A 19,204-nucleotide genomic window follows, 5' to 3' on the forward strand; every position below is an offset into this window, starting at 1 on the left:
TGCCTACGTAAAAGCAGATAATATTCACAAAAGTGTATAGGGGTGTCCTGCTTCCCAGCAAATGTGAATATACATTAATTGCTGATTTTGGTGAATATCGGGGAACCATAGTTGCTTCAGAACCACACGAAGACACATAAGAGATTCTAATCTAAATGATGAGCCTGTCATCGTAATAAGGGCACGCATCATTATCGTTTTTTCTTGTTTTGTCTTTAATTTCTATATCTATGCAAACATTTCCCGTATATTTATTTACATTTATCAGTTCTTCAATGCTCAACACAATCTTCTAAGGCAGAGGTCTCCAAACTTTTTAATGCCGCGCCCCCCCAGTTGAAAAATAAAAATAATTGGGCCCCCTTCAGAATTTGTCACAATTATTTTATAAACATGGCAATGTTTAAATATGTCTAAACCTATTTAAAGATTGCAGTTAAGTACTGTTACCTTTTAAAAACTGCAATAACATGCTTCTACTTAAAACAAAGGCCTGTTCTCTGTATAATATTTATTTTGCCCAGAGTCTTAGGCCCCCCCTGGGATCACTTCAGGCCCCCCTAGGGGGGCCCGCCCCCCGGTTTGAAGACCTCTGTTCTAAGGCGTTATGTATAAATGGCATTTTCTCAATGCATTTCGGTTGTCGGTCAAAATATATATGTTAGACATTAATTTAAAATGGGTTGTACGGCCAGGCCACATTCAAGGCTTTGAGAAAGAGAGGCGACTATATTACTTTATTAGCACTCTTGAGTTAGGTTGTACACACCCTTGACTTAATGTAATGTTATTCCCCTCACGTATAGGTCTGTGGCCTACATTGTACACAGCTGCTTAATATTAAATCTTAGCCATTGATTTGTATAGTGGTTCTGAACGAACAAATGGGATGACAATTATCCTACTAATTAAACTTATTTTAGGTCTCTGCTGGGGGGAGAGGTCAGGCAAATAATATTTCAATCTCGTCATTTTGTTTTCTAGGGATTCGATTTAGTTGCCCAACTCATTGGTGTTTTAATGATTATGCAAAATTGCGAAATGTTGAGAGGAACCTGAAACTGGAAGGATATTGGAAAGATGGGGGATTGGGGTTGGGTGAGTTGTTGGGGGGGTTGAAGAAGACGTTTGCTGCAACCTTTTCATTTTTGTGCATTTTGTTTGTTCTCTAGTTTGAGAAGAGGTTGAATTGACTTTACATTTGTACAGATTATGGTAATTATTAGAATTATAGAATAGAATAAAATGTATAGATTTTCAGAACACATTAATCCTTAAGCATCGCGTCTGTGGATGATATGTATGGTTTGTCTCCTTGTTCCCAAAGCAGCTAAAAGTCATTATTTTTCTCTGGTCTTCTGTCCCACAGTGTGTCCATGGTGGAACCTGGACCCGTCAACACTGAATTTGAGATGAAGCTCATGGAGGAGGTATCACGTTCAGAGTTCCCAGGTACTGACGTAGACACCATCCGATACTTCAAAGAAGTTTACCTCCCTGCATCTCATGAGATCTTCGTCACCATGGGGCAAAGCCCCAACACCGTTGCCAAGGTATGTGCATACAATGAGAAGCCTTGCTTAATTAGGTAGGAGCAAAATATGTATCAAATGGACTTTTATATTATGGGTAATGAGTGGGGACGCTTTTCTAATTGAATATGATTATTTCACATGAAAAAGACTCAGCATCAAATAGGGAAAGTGTACTTTAAATCCCATGGTTGAGTAGCCCTTATCGCCTTTTTTCAAGAATCACACCAAAAGTGCCATTTGAGCTGGTGGACTTTGGGTAATGACTGGATTGAACCAGCCAGATTGCTCAAGCACTAGGAAACATCCACCGCATGGGCATGGTTACATATTTGATCACTGTTTGTGAAAACAAGATTTAGACTAACAGCTAGTGATGGAATGATATGTTACTTTAACAAAGACAACTGAGCTACTTAGTCTCATCAAATTTAATTTTATTGACAATGTATGCACAGCTTGAGCCATGCATCTGGGCGCTTTATCCAGGGACAAAAACTACACCAAAGCAGATGTTATAATACTAAACAATCGTGCACACTGAGGTGGCCATTGATATTATTTAATTGTTGTATATATTGCAGCTGCACCACATGGTATGAGTACTTTTTAGACAGCAATCAGAGACAAATTTAGTAGGATCATCATCAACAACAGAAGATATACATAAATCTTCCATGTTGACAAGATATATCGAAATTCTAAGCTTCAAGAAGAGGCAGAAAAAAAATGAGGTTTTAGTCATTTTCTGAATAAAAGAAAAGTGAGTTTCATTCCGAGACGGACTGGAAGAGACTTCCAGAGGTATGTTGCTGTACTTGTGAAAGTCTAGTTTAGTGCTCAGGAGGTTTTGAATCTCAATAATTTAACAGCTCAAAATATAACAAGTTTCAAAGACCTATTAGAACATCCTCGTTGGTAAGAAGGTTGGCCAGAACAAGAGGTTTATTTAGGTAAATGGCTTTGTATATGAGACAGCAGATTTGTATTTTGATTGTTGCTTTAACATGTAATGACTATGGGGTAGATTTACAAGAAAGTGGCGAATTGCTCCCGATCTGCCACTTTTCTTTCATTGGCCCACCTAAAGACACTATGGCTGTGCCGTATTTACAATACAGCACACCATGGCAGTCGTTATCACAATAGCGTCAACAATTTTGACGCTGTTTAGGTGCTTTGCTGCACTAGCGTCAAAAAAATAGATGCTAGTGCAGAAAAGCACAGGGGTGCCTAATGATTAAAATGGGTGCGCCATTTTAACGCCTGCTCAGAGCAGGCTTTAAAAATGATGGAAAAAATGTTGCAGTGAAATGTTATAAATTTGACTGCACCATTTTTTCAGGCTTCCTTATTGGGGAATGCCCCCCTTGCATACATTATGCCTGATGCAGGCATAATGTGGCACAAGGGGTGGCAAAGTGGCACAATTGCGCCACTTTGTAGATATGGTGCGGGGAAAACCCACCTAAGTGCTGCCTTAGCATCCTAAAAATGAAGCTAAGATGGCGTTAAGGCGGCGCTAGAGGCTTGTAAATCTACCTTTACACATCTCTTGATATAGTCGAATTAGGAGTCACTTGAGAATACAGCTGCAGCCCTGGCTTGTGTCTTGTCATGTCTAGCACTCTGATTGCGACTCCTGGCCTCAGAAGAAAGTAGCAAACTTGCAAAACAATTTTTGTTGTTGTAGGTGATATGGATCTTCCTAATAGGGTCTTCTTCTTCCCCTGAACATGTGGAGGGAGCAGGAAATACAGGATGGGGGAGGGGGTTAAAGAAACATCAGAGAGAGTTAAGAGCCAGTATTGGCTGGTATCTTAGAAAAGAGGTGGGGAGGCGCAGGGGGGTGGGAACAATAAATAACTTACCTGCCTCTTGCCGCCTCGCCGCCTCATTGCTCCTCTCCTGCCAGTACAGATGCTCTCACACTCCCCTACATCTATCGACATGCTTCTCTCATGCTGGTAATACTATTACCCAGCATAAGAGAAGCACAGGGATTGGTGTGAGTGGGCTGGTTTTGCACTCCCAGGGTGACTGGGCGCCTGTACCTGCTGTTCTCTACCCAGCAAACACAGCTTGGGTTGGAGAGAACTCAGTGCGCAAGTTGGTTTGGCCATCCTAAGACAGCTGGCCAAACCAACATGTGCACTGCAGCAGTGCCCACCACTCTTGGGTCAGTGCTGTCATTGTTATGGCCCAAGCCCTAACTCTCATTTCGTGAAGAATAAAATGATAATACAATAGTTTTATCATTTTATTTTTCATGTTTGCATGCTGGCGGGGGGGAGACGCTGCTCCGCTATAACGGAGGAGCTGCCGCTGGTAACAGGTGTGAAAGAGATATGTAAAAGTGTGAAAGAAAGTAAGATGGGGAGAGTCATAGGTGATAAACACATAGGTGACAGCCAGGTGTACAGAGACAGCAAGCCCAGTGAGAGATGATGGCAGTATGAAGGATGTGATATCTTTTATATCTTTGGAGGAATAAGAGATATCTAAGAAAGGCAGAAACACAGAGATAAATAGGTGTGAGAAGGTGATAAAGAAACAACTGGTGATAGGCACCTGAGAGGCGAAGGAGTCAGGTGATACTTGTAGAAACTATACAGCTCAGAGATCGACAAGTACGAGAAGTAATAAAGAGGAAGCTGAGAAAGAGTTGGCAGAAAGGTAGAAGAGGTGAGATAATACTAAGAAAGTGTTTATTCAGAGAGAAGAGGGGTTGATAGTTGGGAAGGATGATAGAGCCAAGGATGTGAGAGATAGCTAAGACAATAGAGAAGGTAGATGTGAGAGAGGCATTATAAAGAGACAATTTAGAAAGACAACTGAGAGAGATGTGGGTGGACAGGTGAGAAAGTGATAGCTGAAAGAAGAGAGGCAATTGAGAGAGTTGTGCTAAAGTGACAAAGTAGAATAGGATAACTAGCAGTTGTACACTTTAGAGAAAGAGATTAGGTTAGAAATACCAACTGAGAGAGAGGCAAGGTGGATGAAAGATGAGAGATGTGTAGGTGATATTGGGACCGAGACAGGTGAGAAAGACAATGGAGTATGAAATGTGAGAGACAAGTGAAACAGGTGAAAAAGAGAAACACAGATGAGAAAGTCAGGTTAAAGGGGGGACTGCAAGTATTGTAAGGAGATCAGCAAGAAGGACAAAGTTGAGAAAGAGCAGGGGCGAGAGAGAGATAGCAACAGGTAAGAAAGACAGGAGAGAGACATAATAAAAAGATTATACAGTTAACAAACAGTTGAGAGGGACGTGAAAGCGTGTCAAAAGTCATATGATGCCATGCCCTATGATTTAATTGGGATAAAATGACAAGTGATGTCACTTTTGCCACCCCTGGAATTTTGGTGTTTGATACCCACAGATAAAATGGGTCTGGTATTGAGCAAATCTGCTTAGTAGTGGGTAGGTGAGTGTCTCAAAGCTCAACAATTATAACATATTGGACAGGACTTCAGACTGGTATGCTTGGGAGAGCAAAATACATGGGCACCCCCCTGCTGAAGGCATACAGCCTCATAAATTCCCCTGAATATGCTGAACATTTTCAATAAGACAAGCTAATGGGTCATGAATGAATACGTTGTCACTTTGTTACTTAGGGTGAGCACCAGGGGATTGTGAAGATATTTCTCAAAACTGTGCTGACATCTGCCTTAAATCCAGAATGCTACGGAACTTTTCTTATTGGGGTATATTTGCAAACCAGGTTTTGATGTCACTTAATTCAATACTATGAATATCACTATTTTCCCATAAGCAGGTAAGGAGTAAACACTATGGCCTCATTATGACCCTGGCGGTCGGTGATAAAGTAGCAGTAATACTGCCAACAGGCCAGCGGTAATTACCACCAAATCATGACCATGGCGGAAAGATCTCCAAAAGACAGCCAATGTACTACTCCGACCACTAGGGCGGAAACAACAGCCACCATGGCAGTAGCCGCCTACAGCCAGACGGAAGTCAATGTTCCGCCCACCATGTTAAGACCCTGCAAACTGCCACCTTTTCCCGGCCGGTACCAACGACCTCAAAAGCCTGGTGGAAACAGAACTCAGAAGTGAAAGGACTCACCATTGGAGACACAGGGAAGAACCACACCACCATGGAACCAGAACTTTATGTATTTCCGATGATATTCTATGTTCTGCTCCACCAAGAACACCAATGCTGGCGAAGACGACGACGGTGAGTACAGCCGCCTGGCATACAAGGGAGGGGGGGAGGAAAACGAGAGTAACACACACATGCACGACATACATCCCATACACACACCCCATACACATAACCAGATGCACAAGAAAGCAAGTTACTCCCCCTAAATCAGCTGAATAATGCAAGGACAAAAAGAAATCACTAAAGTGAGTGTAATAATATCAACACAGTACAAAAATAACTTAGCCAGTGTTACAGATATCTACAAATGTACAGAAAAAGGGACACTGCCAGGCCTCAGTTCGCGTGGGCCACATGGCCACAGGGCAATGTCCAAGGCCCCACTTGTCACCTGCATCAGTACGGAGAGAACACTGCAGGGCATCAGTTGGCAAATAGGCAGTGAGGGGGGGCAAGCCAACCGGATGCGAAAGAAGACCACTGGTTCTGGAACGGGCAACATGCCCTGTGCTTGATCTTGGGGAGTGCAAGGCCACAGTCTCTCGAGTGGGTGTCTCCTACCTGGGTTCTGGAGGGGGCAACATGTCCTGTGCTTGGTCATGAGGAGTGATGGGCCACAGTCTCTCAAGTGGGTGTCTCCCACACTGGTTCTGGAGGGGGTGACATGCCCTGTGCTTGGTCCTGGGGAGTGATGGGCCACGGTCTCTCAAATGGGTGCCGCCACATAGGTTCTGGAGGGGGCAGCCCGCACAGCAGCCCATGGAGGCAGGATTACATTGCGTCCGCCGGGGGTGATGGCTGCACTGTGGTGGTGCTGGTGCTGGTGGTGGGAGGCTCCTACACATCCCCTGCACTCTTGGATAAATGCACTGTGGTGGGCTGGTGCTGGTAATGTTGGGAGGCTCCTGCACATCTCCTGCACTCTTGGATGGATGCACAACCATGCTTGGTGGTGGGGGCTCCATGACCGCTGCTGGTGCATGCTCCTGGTCCTTCTTGCCTGCTGGTGCATGCTCCTGGTCCTTCTTGCATGCTGGTGCAGGCTCCTTGCCCTTCTTGCTTTTCTGGCACAGGCCCCTTGCCCTTCTTGCCTGCTGGTGCAGGCTCCTTGCCCTTCTTGCCTGCTGGTGCAGGCTCCTTGCCCTTCTTGCCTGCTGGTGCAGGTTCCTTGCCCTTCAGTATATGTGGCCTGGATGGAACTGGGGCTGTGGACTGTGTGGCTGAGATGCTTGGCTGGGTTCGTGATAGCCTGGCCATATATTCAGGATGGGGGGGAGGGGTAGGGAAGAGGTCAATGGTGGATAAGAAAAGTTTCCTAGGGACATTGGGGTGGAAAGAAGGAGAAGGAATGGGAGTGGAGGATGAGGGAGTGGTTGTTGGAGGTGTGTGTCTGCTGGATTTCGGTGCAGGTGCATGGGTTGTATGCCGTTGTGAGGTGGATGGCTGTTGGGTGTCTGAGTGCTTGTGTTTGTGTACTTTAGGAGGGGTGGACAGACACAGTGGGAGAGGACACAGGGGATGTGTTCATGATGTTGTGAAGGTGTCTGCCAGTGAGGTGTGTGTTCTGCTTGGTGAGGTGATGATGCTGGTAGTGATTGATGATGTAGTGCATGCAGGTGTGAGTGTGGATGTGACTGGGAGGGAGGTGGTGGAGGGGGGAGGGGGAGACAGTGGAGGCAGTGGATGTTGTAGTGTCTGCAACTGTATGTTGTTTGTGTGAGTGCTTGTGGGATGAAGTGTGGTGCTTGTGTTTGCCTGTGACACTCTTGGGTGTTGTCCTGTGTGCATGCTCGTCTGGCTGTGTGCTTGGGATGGGCTGGGGTCGAGGAGAATGGGACTGGAAAGAGGACGTTGAGGGGGGACGGTAGAAACAGGGACAATGGCTGCCATCAGAGAGGAGGCCAGAGCCTGGATCGATCTCTGTTGGGCCGCCAATCCAGTGTGAATGCCCTCCAGGAATGCATTAGATTGTTGTATCTGGGTTGCCAGCCCCTTGATGGCTTCACAATGGTTGACTGCCGTACAGAGATGGATCTCAGGAGATCAATAGCCTCCTCACTCAGGGCAGCAGGGCTAACTGGGGAAGGGTCTGAGGTGCCTGGGGCAAAGGAGATGCCCACACTCCTGGGTGAGCGGACACGGGCAACTTGCTGAGGGGCTGCTAGGATGGCGGTGGCAGCTGTACCTGTAGCTGGCGTTGTCACAGAAGTGTCTGCCACCACTAGGGAGCTTCCATCGGAGGAGGGATCTGTGTCTGAATTGTCCCCTCCAGTCTCCGCCGTGGTGCTCCCCTCGCCCTCCGTCCCACTGGTACCCTTAGTGTTATTAGACTCTGCCTCTTGGGTCCTGTGGGATGCAGCTCCCTCCATCGCCAGTGCCTCTTCTGCTCCGCCAGATGATGCTAATGCACATAAGGACAGGATGACAAAACAAGAAAGGGGGGGAGAGAGACAAAGGAGGCACTGGCTCAATGGCTGCACCAACACCACCGTTGGCGTACACAGCACCCTCACACACAGGGAATAGGCCTACACGCTATCCATTGCACCACCACTGATATTGCTAGCCACCAAGGCATGAGGAGGGGCACACACTGCCAAATGCAGCACACCTGGAACCCATACAGACCTGACCAGTAGTGGATGCTTACAAGCTAGGTGGGCAGGATTATCCCTTCAGAACCCTAGTCACCAGAGGAGCTATGCTCCTATATCAGGCCTGGCCTAGGGGCACCCACTGACACACATCCACCACCCGGATACCACCCTACCAGCTGTAAATTGTAATGATACCCACTATACACACCCCCTTGTGGCTGCCGTGTTGCCCTCCAGCGCCCATCCAGCTCTGGATAGGCCACTGCCAGTATGCGGGCCATCAGGGAGGTCAGAGTTCGACGGGCACCCCTTCATCATTGGGAGACCATCCCAGCTGGGCCTCTGCCATCTTCCGTGCCTAGCATCTCAGGTCCTCCCACCGTTTCTTACAGTGGGTGCTCTGCCTGCCATAGACCCCGAGGGCCCCCCCCCTCCTTGGCGATGGCATGCCATATACCCTTCTTTTGGTGGGCACTGACCTGCAGAGGCAATACACACAGGAAAACACCATTAGACAAACAGTCCAGCCTGTTAAACAAATGGCCTACCATACCAGTTTCCTTCACCATTGGCACACACATAGCCCAGCACACAGCGTGTACACCGCAAAGAAGACATCCAACCCCCACTTACTTCGAAGCCTTCACACACACAACTTCATGCATTCATGCCACATGCATTGTGCCCACCGTGTACTCACCTGTTGGTCTGGAGGCCCAGACAGCAGTCCGTACTGCGGTAGGACCCCATCCACCAGTCTCTACAACTCCTCTGAAATGAAGGCTGGGGCCCTTTCCCCAGTCACACGGGCCATGGTAGGTTCCAGACACAGGTCACAGCAGCACATGCAGTGTAGGTCCTCTCCTATGGAAGGTCAGGAAGAAAGTGAGGAATATGATAGAAAATGGCGGTCAAGTCCATGGCGGTGCATACCGTCACTGCCGGCGTAGATCACCATTGGCCACTGTTCCCCATAGGGGCCAATATTAACCAATGAGGAGTTGCACGGCGGTTCCCGACCACCTCTCACCATGGCACACAACGTCAGTAGAATTACCTTACTTCCACCTGTCCCTCCACACAGGACAGGTGGACTCCATTTCGGGGGGGAAGCTCTATGGATTCATTCTGTGTCACAGGGGAAATAGGAACATACTGGAAACTTACAATTGTACAGATTGAAAACTACTGTTGTGGCTCCAATGTTCAGTTTGTGACAGCCTTCTTATTCTTGTGTCCCTTTGATACCTACCGCTGTGGATGAAGAGGAGATGGAGACATACCCCGTGTACAGAACCCTGGTGGACTTGGCAGCACTGGAGGACAGGCACATTATCCTCACCTATAGACTTGACAGGGCCACAATCACAGAGCTTTGTGCCCAATTGGAACCTGACCTGACATCTGCTATCCGTCACCCCACTGGGATCCCCCCTCTTATGCAAGTGCTATCTGTACTACATTTCCTGGCAAGTGGTTCTTTCCAAGTGACAGTGGGCTTGGGAGCAGGAATGTCACAGCCAATGTTTTCAATAGTGCTGACAAGAGTGTTGTCTGCCCTGATAAAATACACAAAAAGAACAAGTGATGAACGGAATGCTGAGCAATGTCTGGGCCTAAATCCATCGTTTTTTTGCCACCCATGCCATTCCAGTTTGGACCCAGCCATAAGCAAATCATGCTGATATTTCCCACTTCTATGCCCACTTACTGTTCCCTCTGACAATTCATTTTGCAGATGTTTGTGACTTGACAAATACTCCTGGTGTGATCCCAACAGCCAGCTACTGGTCATTAATCTATGCTCATTCTGTTTACAGTTAATTTGCAGTGTTTGTACCTGTTTGAAATAATACATTCTTGATATACATGACATACTCTAAATTTATTTTTTTAAAGGGTGTTTATTGAAGTGCTATCTTATAGTGGGCAAGTGCAATGGAATGGGGTGATGATGTAGGAAAGTCCAGGGTATTGTTCCAGTCTGTTTGTAGCACAGGTGCATTGTACAAGGGGACAAAGGAAGGGGAGCAATGGTAGTTCAAGTTGGACAGGGTAAATGAGTGGGATACAAGGGAGACAATCAGGAGAGTCTAAATTCCTGTTGGGGGTCTTGGCAAGTGTCTCTGGCTTCTGTCTGGATCGCAGGGAACTTTCGCGGAGTGGTTCACCTTTTGCAGGGGGAGGGGTGCTGGTGGCCTGTGAGTCCTGTCGCGGGGCCTCCTGGTCATTAGCAGCAGTGGAAATGGAAGGCTGTTCAGATGTCTAGCTAGTGGCAAGGGCCCGCTGGTGTGAGACTGCTTCCCTCATAATGTTGGCCATGTCAGCCAGCACCCCTGCTATGGAGATCAGAGTGTTGTTAATGGCCTGCAAGTCCTCCCTGTTACCCTGGTACTATCGCTCCTGCAGCTGCCTTTTCTCCTGCACATTGTCTAGGATCTGGCCCATCGTGTCCTGGGAATGTTGATAGGCTCCCAGGATCTCGGAGAGTGCCTCCTGGAGGGTTGGTTCCCTGTGCCTGTCCTCCCCCTGGTGTACAGCACTCCTCCCAGTTTCCCTGTTGGCCTGTGCCTCTGTCCCCTGAACCGTGTGCCCACTGCCACTGACCCCAGGCACCTGATTTTCTTGTGTGCGAGGTGTGGCCTGGGGTCCCTGTAGAGGTGGGCACACTGCTGATTGATGTGTCCTGGGGACAGAGGTGTGGGTACGCTGGGTAGGTGTTGTGATGTTGGATCCTGACAGGGGAGGATCTGTGGTGGTCTGTGACTGGGCTTGGGTAACCGGCTGTCCAGTGGTCCCTGATGGGCCAGGTAGGTCATCCATGTCATGAAGACCAGAGTTACTGTCATCACTGAGGGCCTCTTCTGTTGGGGTACTGGATATTGCTGGCACCTCCTCTTCGGTGACATTGGCTAGGGTCACCGTGGGGATGTAAATGATGTATTATAGTTAATGTGTCTGACATATTGTACATCCGTGGCTTCCTCTCTATGGTTGGATTTGCCTGCCAGCTTTCACTTGTGTATGTTAGTGTATGGTGGGATTGTTAGTTCTCTATGGTGTGCATGCTTTGGTGATGAGTGTCCATGCAGGGCTGTGAGGGGTGTCCATGCATTGATACAGCATGCAGGGCTTGGCTTTGGGATGAGTGAGATGTGAGGGTCGAGTGTGTGAGATGTGATGGAGTGATGGAAGTGAGGGTGAGGGGGTGAGATGGCATGCAGGTATGGTGGGGTGCTAACAGTAGAGAGTTGACTTACCAGAGGCCAGTCCGCCTCCAACTTTAGTCAGGCCCTCAGAATGCAGTATTGCCAAGACCTGCTCCTCCCATGCTGTGAGTTGTGGGGGAAGAGGTGGGGGTCCACCGCCAGTCCTCTGGATAGCTAGCTGGTGTCTTGCTGCTATGGCAGGTACCTTCCCCTGAAGAACGTTCCACCTCTTCCTAATGTCATCCCTAGTTCTTGGGTGCTGTCCCACGGCGTTGACCCTGTCCACGATTCTCCGCCATAGCTCCATCTTCCTAGCTATAGATATCTGCTGCACCTGTGCTCCAAATAGCTGTGGCTCTACCTTGATAATTTCCTCCACCATGACCCTTAGCTCCTCCTCTGTGAAACGGGGGTGTCTTTGTGGTGCCAAGGGTGTAATGTGAGGTGTGTTTATGAGGGTGTGTTGGGTAATGTTTTGAGGTGTGTTAGTGGTGTATAGGTGTGAGTAGTGTGTGGATCTAGTTGTGTCAGTGGTCTTGGTGTCTCTCTGTTGGTAATTAATTGTATTTGTAAAAGGTTGTGGGCAATGTGGGTGTGTGTTTTATAGTGGTGGGAGTGTGGTGTGTGTATGGGTGTCAGGTGTGTGTTGTTTGAATTATCCATTGTAGTGTTGTTTTGTATGTGGGTGTCCATTGTGAACGCAGTGGTATGTACTGCCAATGGTTTACTGCAGTTGAATGTCCGTCATGGTGATTCGTGAGTCATAATGTGGTGAGTGTAGTTCTGTTGGCGTAACGGTGTGGGTTTTGGTATCAGCAGTTTATCACACTGACGTTTGGTCTGGCAGATTTGTGTGTGGCTGAATTGTGTCAGATTGGTGTGTATGTGTCATAATATGGTGAACGGATATCCGCTGCCACCGCGGTAAGTTGGCGGCCGTCAGCGTGGCGGTAAGTGGAATTTACCACCAATGTCATAATGAGTGCCTATATTCACAGCCAGACAAGGAGTGCATGTAGGAAAGTACCATCTTGCCTGGCATGTTACCCCCATATTTCACTGTATATATGTTGTTTTAGTTGTATGTGTCACTGGGACCCTGCCAGCCAGGGCCCCAGTGCTCATAAGTGTGCCCTGTATGTGTTACCTGTGTTATGACTAACTGTCTCACTGAGGCTCTGCTATCCAGAACCTCAGTGGTTATGCTCTCTCATTTCTTTCCAAATTGTCACTAACAGGCTAGTGACCAATTTCACCAATTTACATTGGCATACTGGAACACCCTTATAATTCCCTAGTATATGGTACTGAGGTACCCAGAGTATTGGGGTCCCAGAAGATCCCTATGGGCTGCAGCATTTCTTGTGCCACCCATAGGGAGATCTGACAATTCTTACACAGGCCTGCACTTGCAGCCTGAGTGAAATAACGTCCACATTATTTCACAGCCATTTACCACTGCACTTAAGTAACTTATAAGTCCCCTATATGTCTAACCTTTACCTGGTAAAGGTTGGGTGCTAAGTTACTTAGTGTGTGGGCACCCTGGCACTAGCCAAGGTGCCCCCACATTGTTCATGGCAAATTCCCCGGACTTTGTGAGTGCGGGGACACCATTACACGTGTGCACTATACATATGTCACAACATATGTATAGCGTCACAATGGTAACTCCGAACATGGCCATGTAACATGTCTAGGATCATGGAATTGTCACCCCAATGCCATTCTGGCATTGGGGAGACAATTCCATGATCCGCCGAGTCTCTAGCTCAGACCCGGGTACTGCCAAACTACCTTTCCCGGGGTTTCACTGCAGCTGCTGCTGCTGCCAACCCCTCAGACAGGTTTCTGCCCTCCTGGGGTCCAGCCAGGCTTGGCCCAGGAAGGCAGAACAAAGGACTTCCTCAGAGAGAGGGTGTTACACCCTCTCCCTTTGGAAAAAGGTGTCAGGGCTGGGGAGGAGTAGCCTCCCCCAGCCTCTGGAAATGCTTTGATGGGCACAGATGGTGCCCATCTCTGCAAAAGCCGGTCTACACCGGTTCAGGGATCCCCCAGCCCTGCTCTGGCGCAAAACTGGACAAAGGAAAGGGGAGTGACCACTCCCCAGACCTGCACCTCCCCTGGGAGGTGCCCAGAGCTCCTCCAGTGTGCTCCAGACCTCTGCCATCTTGGAAACAGAGGTGCTGCTGGCACACTGGACTGCTCTGAGTGGCCAGTGCCAGCAGGTGACGTCAGAGACTCCTTCTGATAGGCTCCTTCAGGTGTTGCTAGCCTATCCTCTTTCCTAAGTAGCCAAACCTCCTTTTCTGGCTATTTAGGGTCTCTGCTTTGGGGAATTCTTTAGATAACGAATGCAAGAGCTCATCATAGTTCCTCTGCATCTCTCTCTTCACCTTCTGCCAAGGAATCGACTGCTGACCGCGCTGGAAGCCTGCAAAACTGCAACAAAGTAGCAAAGACGACTACTGCGACCTTGTAACGCTGTTCCTGCCGCCTTCTCGACTGTTTTCCTGGTGGTGCATGCTGTGGGGGTAGTCTGCCTCCTCTCTGCACTAGAAGCTCCGAAGAAATCTCCCGTGGGTCGATGGAATCTTCCCCCTGCAACCGCAGGCACCAAAGAACTGTATCACTGGTCCTCTGGGTCTCCTCTCAGCACAACGAGCGAGGTCCCTTGAACTCAGCAACTCTGTCCAAGTAACTCCCACAGTCCAGTGACTCTGCAGTCCAAGTTTGGTGGAGGTAAGTCCTTGCCTCCCCACGCTAGACTGCATTGCTGGGAACCACGTGTTTTGCAGCTACTCCGGCTCCTGTGCACTCTTCCAGGATTTCCTTTGTGCACAGCCAAGCCTGGGTCCCCGGCACTCTAACCTGCAGTGCACGACCTCCTGAGTTGTCCTCCGGCGTCGTGGGACCCTCTTTTGTGACTTCAGGTGAGTTCCAGTTCACTCCACTTTGTAGTGCCTGTTCCAGCACTTCTGCGGGTGCTGCTTGCTTCTGAGAGGGCTCCTTGTCTTGCTGGGCGCCCCCTCTGTCCCCTCACGCAGTTGGTGACATCCTGGTCCCTCCTGGGCCACAGCAGCATCCAAAAACCCTAACCGCGACCCTTGCAGATAGCAAGGATTGTTTGCGGTCTTTCTGCACGGAAACACCTCTGCTCGACTCTTCACGACGTGGGACATCCATCCTCCAAGGGGGAAGTTTCTAGCCCTTGTCGTTCTTGGAGAATCCACAGCTTCTACCATCCGGTGGCAGCTTCTTTGCACCCACAGCTGGCATTTTCTAGGCATCTGCCCACTCCCGACTTGATCGTGACTTTTGGACTTGGTCCCCTTGTTCCACAGGTACTCTCGTCAGGAAATCCATTGTTGTTGCATTGCTGGTGTTGGTCTTCCTTGCAGAATTCCCCTATCACGACTTCTGTGCTCTCTGTGGAACTTAGGTGCACTTTGCACCCACTTTTCAGGGTCTTGGGGTGGGCTATTTTTCTAACCCTCACTGTTTTCTTACAGTACCAGCGACCCTCTACAAGGACACATAGGTTTAGGGGCCCATTCGTGGTTCGCATTCCACTTCTAGAGTATATGGTTTGTGTTGCCCCTATCCCTATGTGCCCTCATTGCAATCTATTGTGACTGTACATTGCTTGCATTGCTTTCTATTGCTATTACTGCATATTTTTGGTATTGTGTACATATATATTGTGTATATTTGCTATCCTCATACTGAGGGTACTCACTGAGATACTTTTGGCATATTGTCATTAAAATAAAGTACCTTTATTTTTAGTGTATCTGTGTATTGTGTTTTCTTATGATATTGTGCATATGACACCAGTGGTACAGTAGAAGCTTTACACGCCTCCTAGTTCAGCCTAAGCTGCTCTGCTAAGCTACCTTTTCTATCAGCCTAAGCTGCTAGACACCCCTCTACACTAATAAGGGATACCTGGACCTGGTGCAAGGTGTAAGTACCCCTTGGTACCCACTACAAGCCAGGCCAGCCTCCTACAGTGCATTCAACACAAACACTGCAAGCCTAGCTAACTAGATAATGGTACCTCACATACTTGTATTCATCAGATATTTATAGGTCTGTGTAACAGACTATGGGACTTGGGGCCAGATGTAGAAATATGTAGTAAGCTTTTTGCACGTCGCAAACAGCTAATTTCGCTGTTTGCGACGAGCAAAAAGCACATCGCAATGCACAAACCTCGTTTTGCAATTCGATAACCTGGTTACCGAATCGCAAAAAGGTTTGCGAGTCGCAATTAGGAAGGGGTGCTCCCTTCCTAATTGCGAGTCGCAGTGCAATGCAGGATTGGATTGTGACCGCGAATGCAATCGCAAACCACTCGCATTTTGCACCCGTTGTAAATGGCACTGCAAACATTTTTTCAGACCAGGCAGTGGTCCTATGGACTACTGCCTGCTCTGAAAAAATTAAACAGAAACGTTTCATTTTTTATTTTCGTAATGCATCTCGTTCTCCTTTAAGGAAAACGGGCTGCATTACACAAAAAAACTGCTTTATTAAAAAGCTGTTACAGACATGGTGGTCTGCTGTCCGCAGCAGTCCACCATCCCTGTGAGGGCTGCCATTCGCAAGGGGTTCTCAAATTGCGACCCACCTCATGATTATTCATGAGATGGGCATTTGCGACCCCCTTCCGATTAGCAGATGGTGTCAGGGACACCATCCAACATTCAAAATTGTGACTCGCAAATTGCGAGTCGCTCTGACTCAGAATTTGTGGGTCGCAATTCTAAATGTTGCTACATCTGCCCATTAGAGTTTGACAGAGAATGAGGTACAGCATTTTCCAGCAGTCCTCCCACCCCACCAAACCCACATTTCCCATGCTGTATTTGGCGACGGATAAACTTCCAGGCTTACGGATGCACAGAGTACATGAGCAGAACATTTTTTACACTGTCTCCATGTGAAGGGAAAAAAGATCCATGAGCTTCTGGCCTATTTACTTTTGTTCTGAAACAACATGCTTCCATTTTGGGGGTCAGATTTACAAAGAGGTAACAAAACACAGGGCAGCTGGCAAAGTTGCTGCTACAAATAAGTGACACAGTTCTGCTCTCTCCATGCACTGGGGCACTTTCAGCAGCTATGCATGAACACAGGCACCCTTGCGCTATAGAGCAAGGGTGTCTGCATTGTGGTCAGCATAGTTTATGTGCACAAAGGGGTCCTTAACTACACAAAAGCTATTAAGGCAATTTCCTATATGGGTGCTGCAGAATATAGAAAACACAGAAAATGGAATAGAAGGAATGCTTGTAATAAGTCTTACCGCTTGCAATCCCTCCGGATAGCATTGCAACACATAATTTTTTTGCCCATCATGCCACCTGAGTTTGGACCCAGCCGTATGCAAATCAGTCTTGACCCTGATTCAGAAGGAACACTCCAGTCTGAGCTGTCAGGCCAAGTCCCTGAAATGCAGTGGGAGGAATGCTGAGGTTGCCAATGTTTTGGAATGCTACCCCAAGTGATAGCCAGTGGTTAGACTTATTACAAGCATAATGCCTATCTACTGATGAATGAAATAATAATTCTGGACCTGCATAGCTCAATGGATTTTACCAACTAGCTGTATGTCAGAATATTGATATAAAAATATTGTCTGAGGTATGTATTTAAATATAGGCCTGGGCAGAGTTTGCGTACTCCACAAAATCACAAAAAACTCCATTGCACTACGTGGAGTTCTGCTAGAAGGCGGAGTTTCTTGCTGCTCCCGTTTGCGTGATGTTTAACATCACAGGCAACGTGAAGTATGTCCTGGCGTTGGACTTCTCACGCGAACAACACCACGTGGTTCGCATGCACACAGCCATCTTGTTTTTTTTGTGCTTGTTATGGTGCTGGGGCCTAGTTATATCCTCTCTATATCTATCCCATTTCCCACTTTTAAAACCTATTTTCCCCAAGTTTATTTTTATTATATTACCATTTATTTTTTCTTGTGTTTTTTGCACCTTTTTTACTTTTTCATTTTTTTGCTGTATTTTTTACCATTCCTTCTTCCTAAACCCTTCCTTATCTCTTCCCCTCCCCAAGTCCCCAGCGCCTTGGCCAGGTCCCCAACTGCAGGCACCAGTCGCCTTCTTTGGGAGTGGCATGATGGGGTGCAACCCGGTGCCATATTTTCTGAGGTGGAGGTGGCTGCCTTTGTGTTCTGCGTGCAGCGTCACCTCCCCTCCACCTTGGCAGCAGGCCCGGGTACTGCATGTGGAAGTGCTAGCAACGCTAGGAGGGGATGCACTGGGCTGTGAACCGCAGCTCTGGTGTATAGCACACCCAGCAACAGCTGACACCCCGGTGGGCTGCCATCCTAGATCGGGAGACGGACCTGCTTGACCTGCTAGGTATAGAGGTTGCGGCATTCGGTGAGTGATAATTATTAGTTGTGTTCTATGCTAATAGCTTCTCTCAAATAGCAAGCATGCTGCTCACACGCAAGTAAGTACCTTTATGTTACAAATATAATATTATATGATCGTCATCTAGACAGGTGTTCAGCGCTACATAAATGTATTTGTTTTTGGTATTTGTTTGGGCTGATTAAGAAGTAATGCAGAGACTCCTGCTGTGTCCTGTTTAAGATAGTCATCATTAATATATTAGTATTAGTGAGTTTTGATGTTTTCTCACTTCTCTGTGCCTTTATTTTCTGTAGCTTGTACAGTGCCAACTGCCAAGTGATTTCCCAGTGATGTGTAGTAGTTTTGCATGCATCCAATCTATGCATTGAGAGATTGACAATGAGATGAGAACTTTAGAAATCAAAAATTGCAATGTATTAGTAATTCCAAAAAGTAGTTTAGGAAATTTGGAATAGGATGATACTAGCATTATTATTATACAGGCACTGTGAACCTCTGATGTAGAAATGTTTAAAAAAAAAATATTCTCTGACAGATCTTTTATTAACAGTACCACTAATCTTTTCTAATTTTTTTGGAGGAGGGGGCAGGAGGACAGTGAGTAAAGTGGTCCACAAGTAAGTGCCTTGATTTCCCTGAATGGGATAGTCTGTGATGATTTGAATGTGCCTAATATAATCTATATCCCATATCCTATTCCTTAATCCTTTCCTTGTACTGTACTGCAGTGCATTGCTTTTCCTACCACCTACATATGGCAGACAAGATGTCTGCATGATTGATTATATTATGCTATGGATTGTTTCATTCTTAGTATTCATCGGCCTTGTAATCCAAGTGCAAAGAAGAACAGGGCCTTTGGAATAAAATAGTTTTCTAGTACAGCTACCCCAGCTGCAGATAGTAACGAGTACGACTAGGGCGCCAGCTCAGCACCATTAATTTAGTACAACAGGAGAGAGAAGAATACTTGTACTCCATAGTGCATATTACGGCTGTGACAGTTATCATCCTAAAATTGAATGTCCTGAGATTAACCACATAATGTTCTGTTACTGTGCCACTGCACCACATGATTTTAAACAAGTGTTTTGCTCAGAGCATTTTTTACAATGGGGGTCATTACGACCCTGGCGGTCGGTGGTAAAGCGGCGGTAAGATCAGGTTGGCGGAAAAGAAAATGCCTCTGTCATACGCCACTTCACCATTCCGACCACCATGGCGGTGAAGACTGCTGGGCTGGAGACTGCGGTCTCCAGCCCAGCGGTCATCACTAGACCACCGACGGTATCAGGACCCTGCATACCGCCATGGATCTCGG

The 19,204-nt window shown here is 47.4% G+C and overlaps 1 protein-coding gene across 1 annotated transcript in view; it reads left to right on the forward strand.

The window, feature by feature from the left end:
- Positions 1 to 19,204, forward strand: part of RDH8 (retinol dehydrogenase 8) — a 172,297-nt gene that overhangs the window by 110,347 nt on the left and 42,746 nt on the right. The window contains exon 5 of the mRNA XM_069231787.1: positions 1,370 to 1,553. Within this exon, the coding sequence (XP_069087888.1) occupies positions 1,370 to 1,553 (184 nt within the window). The remainder of the gene's footprint in view (positions 1 to 1,369; positions 1,554 to 19,204) is intronic.

The sequence above is a fragment of the Pleurodeles waltl genome, chromosome 4_2, assembly GCF_031143425.1.
Source record: "Pleurodeles waltl isolate 20211129_DDA chromosome 4_2, aPleWal1.hap1.20221129, whole genome shotgun sequence".
NCBI classification, from domain to species: Eukaryota; Metazoa; Chordata; class Amphibia; order Caudata; family Salamandridae; genus Pleurodeles; species Pleurodeles waltl.